Source organism: Sinocyclocheilus anshuiensis, unplaced genomic scaffold, assembly GCF_001515605.1.
Source record: "Sinocyclocheilus anshuiensis isolate Anshui unplaced genomic scaffold, SAMN03320099.WGS_v1.1 scaffold946, whole genome shotgun sequence".
NCBI lineage: Eukaryota > Metazoa > Chordata > Actinopteri > Cypriniformes > Cyprinidae > Sinocyclocheilus > Sinocyclocheilus anshuiensis.
Window position 1 is genome coordinate 980740 of NW_015540927.1, and position 4218 is coordinate 984957.

Below are 4218 nucleotides of genomic sequence, written 5' to 3' on the forward strand. Positions count from 1 at the left end.
TTCCTGCGGTCAAAACTGCCAATCTAAAGGATCAAACGCCGTGTATGGCGTTTGAGGTAATTTGTGAATTAGCATAGACTTATAGTCTAAATAAAACAATTTGCAGCTGTTACTATTATTACACTTGTATACAAAACTTTGTATTATGCTTGTTATAGAGTGTGTGACGTCACGTGCACTACGGTTGACGCGGTTGTCACGGCGACCGTCACAGCCCTACTGTGCAATCCAGACTGAACAGCATTTTTTAGACATGTTTCCGTGTTGTTGTTGCTCAGCAATGGTTGTCGATGTTGTCTGGGGGTTTGGCAAAAGGAGAGTGGGACTGTGGGCAGTGCTCGGGATGGTGACTGAGTAGTTCTGACCTCACCTTTTTACGGAATTCACAACGGTTCGTGAAAAATCACAGCTACTTTATGCAGGCTGTGTGCATTTGACTGTGGATTGACTGCTTTGAAACGTATATGGTAGTTACATAGCACCTAGACCTCAGTTATCATGAAAAAAGCCATGAGATTTCAGTTTTGACAATATGGGACCTTTAAATAGGTAAATACTGAAATCTCAAAACTGCTTGCCAAACTCACATTCAAAGTCCTGAAATGCAGTTTTAGATTTTTATAGTATGTTTCTCCAGGTCAGTTTATAACGTTTTTTTGCACCAAAAAAGGTCCAATATATGTAAAAATTATTATTTTCCATCCTCATTTTCACTCTCTGTGAAGAACTGAGATGCGAAAGGGGCATTACCACTTGCATTAACTTACGTAAACACACACTGCTGTGATTAGTTAACTTCAACGCACTGTATCCACAGCGTCCTTTACAGCATGTCATGTGTTTTGATACTCAAGATGGCAAGCACTCAGATAAAGATGTATATGTTCGAGCCAGAGTCAGTTTCCGAGGCATAAGAAATGGAAACAATGTAACCACAATGATTACAACAGTCTGTGGTAACTGCTTTTGTTTTTAATTTTCAGTATGGAGTTTTAAAATTTCAACACTCACCAGCACTCGATCTCCGACCTTAAGGTCCTTTTCTCCCCCTTTCTTCACAGATCCACTGTCAGACATATTGGATCCTGACTCGTTGCCGGTTTTGACGGAGCTGTTGAGCATGCCTTCTCTGAGCGGCATGACCACACGCTGGCCGGATGCTCCCGCACCTCCCTGCAGCTGTGCGTTCTGCTGCTGCTCGTCGCTCCCGTCTCCGATGGGTTGCCGCATGAGCTTGGAAGGCCTGGTGAAGATGCCCTGCAAAGCCTGGCACTCAAAGTAACGCACCCCATTGACGGAGCCGTCATTTTTTCCAACCAGGTCATTCAGCACCACTCCAGCCCATTGTCCCGGGGAAAACTGGGTCTCTCCAAGATAGGCGATGACTCCTGGTTTGACTCCGTTCACCCATACACGTTCACCAACCACAAAGTCCCCAGCCACCTCATCACCCACCTCAGAGGCTTTGGAGCTGGACTTGTCTGAGGCGTTGCTGCAGGGGGTGGGAGTCGTCTGCTTGTAGGGACAACCTGAGGATAGAAAAAGATTCGGTAGTAGATTATGAAAGGTATATTCCAGGTTCAACACAACAAAGCTTCACCAACATAGCTTGTGGTACATTGTCAGTTAAGAAAGAACTGCCTCGGAGTTTGTTCAAACAAATAAAAATTGTGTGACAACAGACTTACAATGGAGGTCTATGGGGCAAGGCATTCTGGAGGGTTCTCTGTCGCTCAAACAATTTGAAGTATTACTATTCATTCTGCCATGCAAAAATGTGTGTTATTTGAGATGTGGTCTAAACAGTCCTTTAGTGGTGGGACTACTGCTGTAGGTGGATGAACTTCTAATTATGCAATACCAATGTAATTACTGTGGGTGGAGTTTGCTTCATAAAAGCAGTACATTGCATTTTTTGTATCCTTATGTGTATCATGTTTCTCTATCTCCAGTTTATTGGATATATTACCAAAATAGTGCATATGTTTTTACAAAATGAGGCATGAGTGGAAATGATTTTCTGTGGGTAAATGACAGTATGTCACAGATGCAGGAATGTTTAAGAAACTGGTAGACTTGCAGATGTGTACGGTATTTAATCATAAGTCAGTCATTACGGCAACCATTCTGTTTACTCATCTAGCATGACTGGTCGCGTCACAGGATGCTGTGTCCCTACCATGCGTTTTAACTAGTTTAGGCAGAAAGCAAATTTTTTTGTTTCTGAAAGAAGTCTCTTAAAGAAGACTGCATTTATTTGATTAACAATACAGTGAAATTGTATTATTGTGAAATACTATTACAATTTAAAAGAACTGTTTTCAAATTTAATATATTTTCAAATGTAATTTATTGCTGTGATTACTCCAGTTTTCAGTGCCACATGATCGTTCAGAAATCATTCTAACATAAATTTTGTTTATTATTATTATTATTATTATAAATATTTAAAAAATAAAAATATAATTATTAAAAAAAAACTGTTATGCTGCTTGTTTCCGGAAACTATTACATTTTTTCAGGAATCTTTGATGTGATGAATATAAAGTTCAAAAGAACAGCATTTATTTTAAAACAAATCTTTTATAACACCGTAAATGTCTTTGTCACTTTTAATCCATTTAATGCTTCCTTGCTGATTAAACATCTTAATTTCTTTTAAAAAGTTGAGTTAAAGAACTTTTGAACAGTAGTGTATATAATAACTGTACAATAAAAGTAAAACATGTCGTGGAAAATGATTTTGACATCTGATGATGCCATTACTTTCCATACTTTCCATAATCCCTGTCATACAAAGTTCGGAGAAAATATTACTTTAATGTCAACATGATTCACATTTCACAATGTATTTACTTCTGTGATGTGACACTTCTGAAGGAAAAGGCATATTTACTTGAGACGGGGTACGTTGATGTTATTGACTAGATACTGAAGAATAATAAATCAATGATAAATACATAACAGTAACATGAGGGACATCGAAAAACATCCATTTTAAGAATTTAGTGTTCTCTGTATTTCACAGCGTTTGTTGTCAACACTTGCTATACAGCTCATTTTATGCATGGCATCAGAGGACTTTCATCATTTCGCTCATGTCTGGATGTCACTGCAGCCTTCATGCAAGGCTGAGCAGCACTCTAATTTATGAACGAATCTGGGTTAGTGGGATTTGCAGTATGAACCTGGGTGCTTTACACATGTGGCGCTTTTGACACATGCCACTTACCCAATACCGCTTGAAGGATACAGCGATGAGCTCATTTAGCGTGTGTTCAGTCATTCTTTCATACCTCAGTGTATGTGTGGGGGGTTACATGATGATTGCTTTTGTTTCTCAATTGCTCCAACATGTTCTTGGACTGATAAACATAGTAGTTAAAAGATCTCTGTTAGGAAGAAAATTCTGGGCTCCTTATCAGTCCAAAAAATATCCTGATTTGACTTGCTGCTGTTTAGAAATGGCACAAAACAATGCTGGGCCGGTGTGCTTCCTAAGAACTGACAGACTGTCTAGGTAGAGAATTTTGGACGCTATTCAAATTATTTAGGTCAGTAGTCTACCACACAGAAGCAGATGTGTCAGCAGTGATGGAAATATGTAAACAAATCCCCTTTTTGGCAGAAAACAGAGTAGAATACAAGAACTAATATGGTCAATTGCTGCTTGCTTAACATTCAAGAACTTGCAGGTCAAGCAAGCATCGATGTTTAAAGGTCACATATTTTACACATTTCTGGAGTTTTATTTTAGGTTTTGATGTCCTTAAGAATATATATTTGTGGTATAAGTACCAAAAACAATCTCAATATATTTTTACAGCTCCTCACTCAGGAGCTGTGCTGAGAACAGGTCGATTTTGGCCTGTCTAATTAATATGCATGAGCCTCTCTTCTGATTGGCCTGTTGTTTACTGAGCGACGCACGGCCAGGCCAACCACAGGTAACTAGGGTCAGCCGACGTCACAGTGCTAGCTGGAGGCAGCAGCCGCAGCAAAACAAAGGGTAAACTGGAGGCGGCCCATTCAAACCAGCGCAGATTCGGCTACATAAGGAGCTTAAAATATCATCTTGTTGTGATGTTGGGTGCCAGAATCAACGTAAAACAGCCTCAAATTAGATATTTGATCGCATATCTGCTGCCACTGCCAGACAAAAAACCGACGACAGCTGTGGTTAAACACGATAAAACGAGCAGACTGGACAGAAACGAT

The 4218-nt window shown here is 39.7% G+C and overlaps 1 protein-coding gene across 1 annotated transcript in view; it reads right to left on the minus strand.

Annotated features, from left to right (window-relative positions):
- Positions 1-4218, minus strand: part of LOC107689384 (CAP-Gly domain-containing linker protein 2-like) — a 60656-nt gene that overhangs the window by 43691 nt on the left and 12747 nt on the right. Inside the window, exon 3 of the mRNA XM_016487349.1 lies at positions 1012-1529. Coding sequence (XP_016342835.1) covers positions 1012-1529 — 518 coding nt within the window. The remainder of the gene's footprint in view (positions 1-1011; positions 1530-4218) is intronic.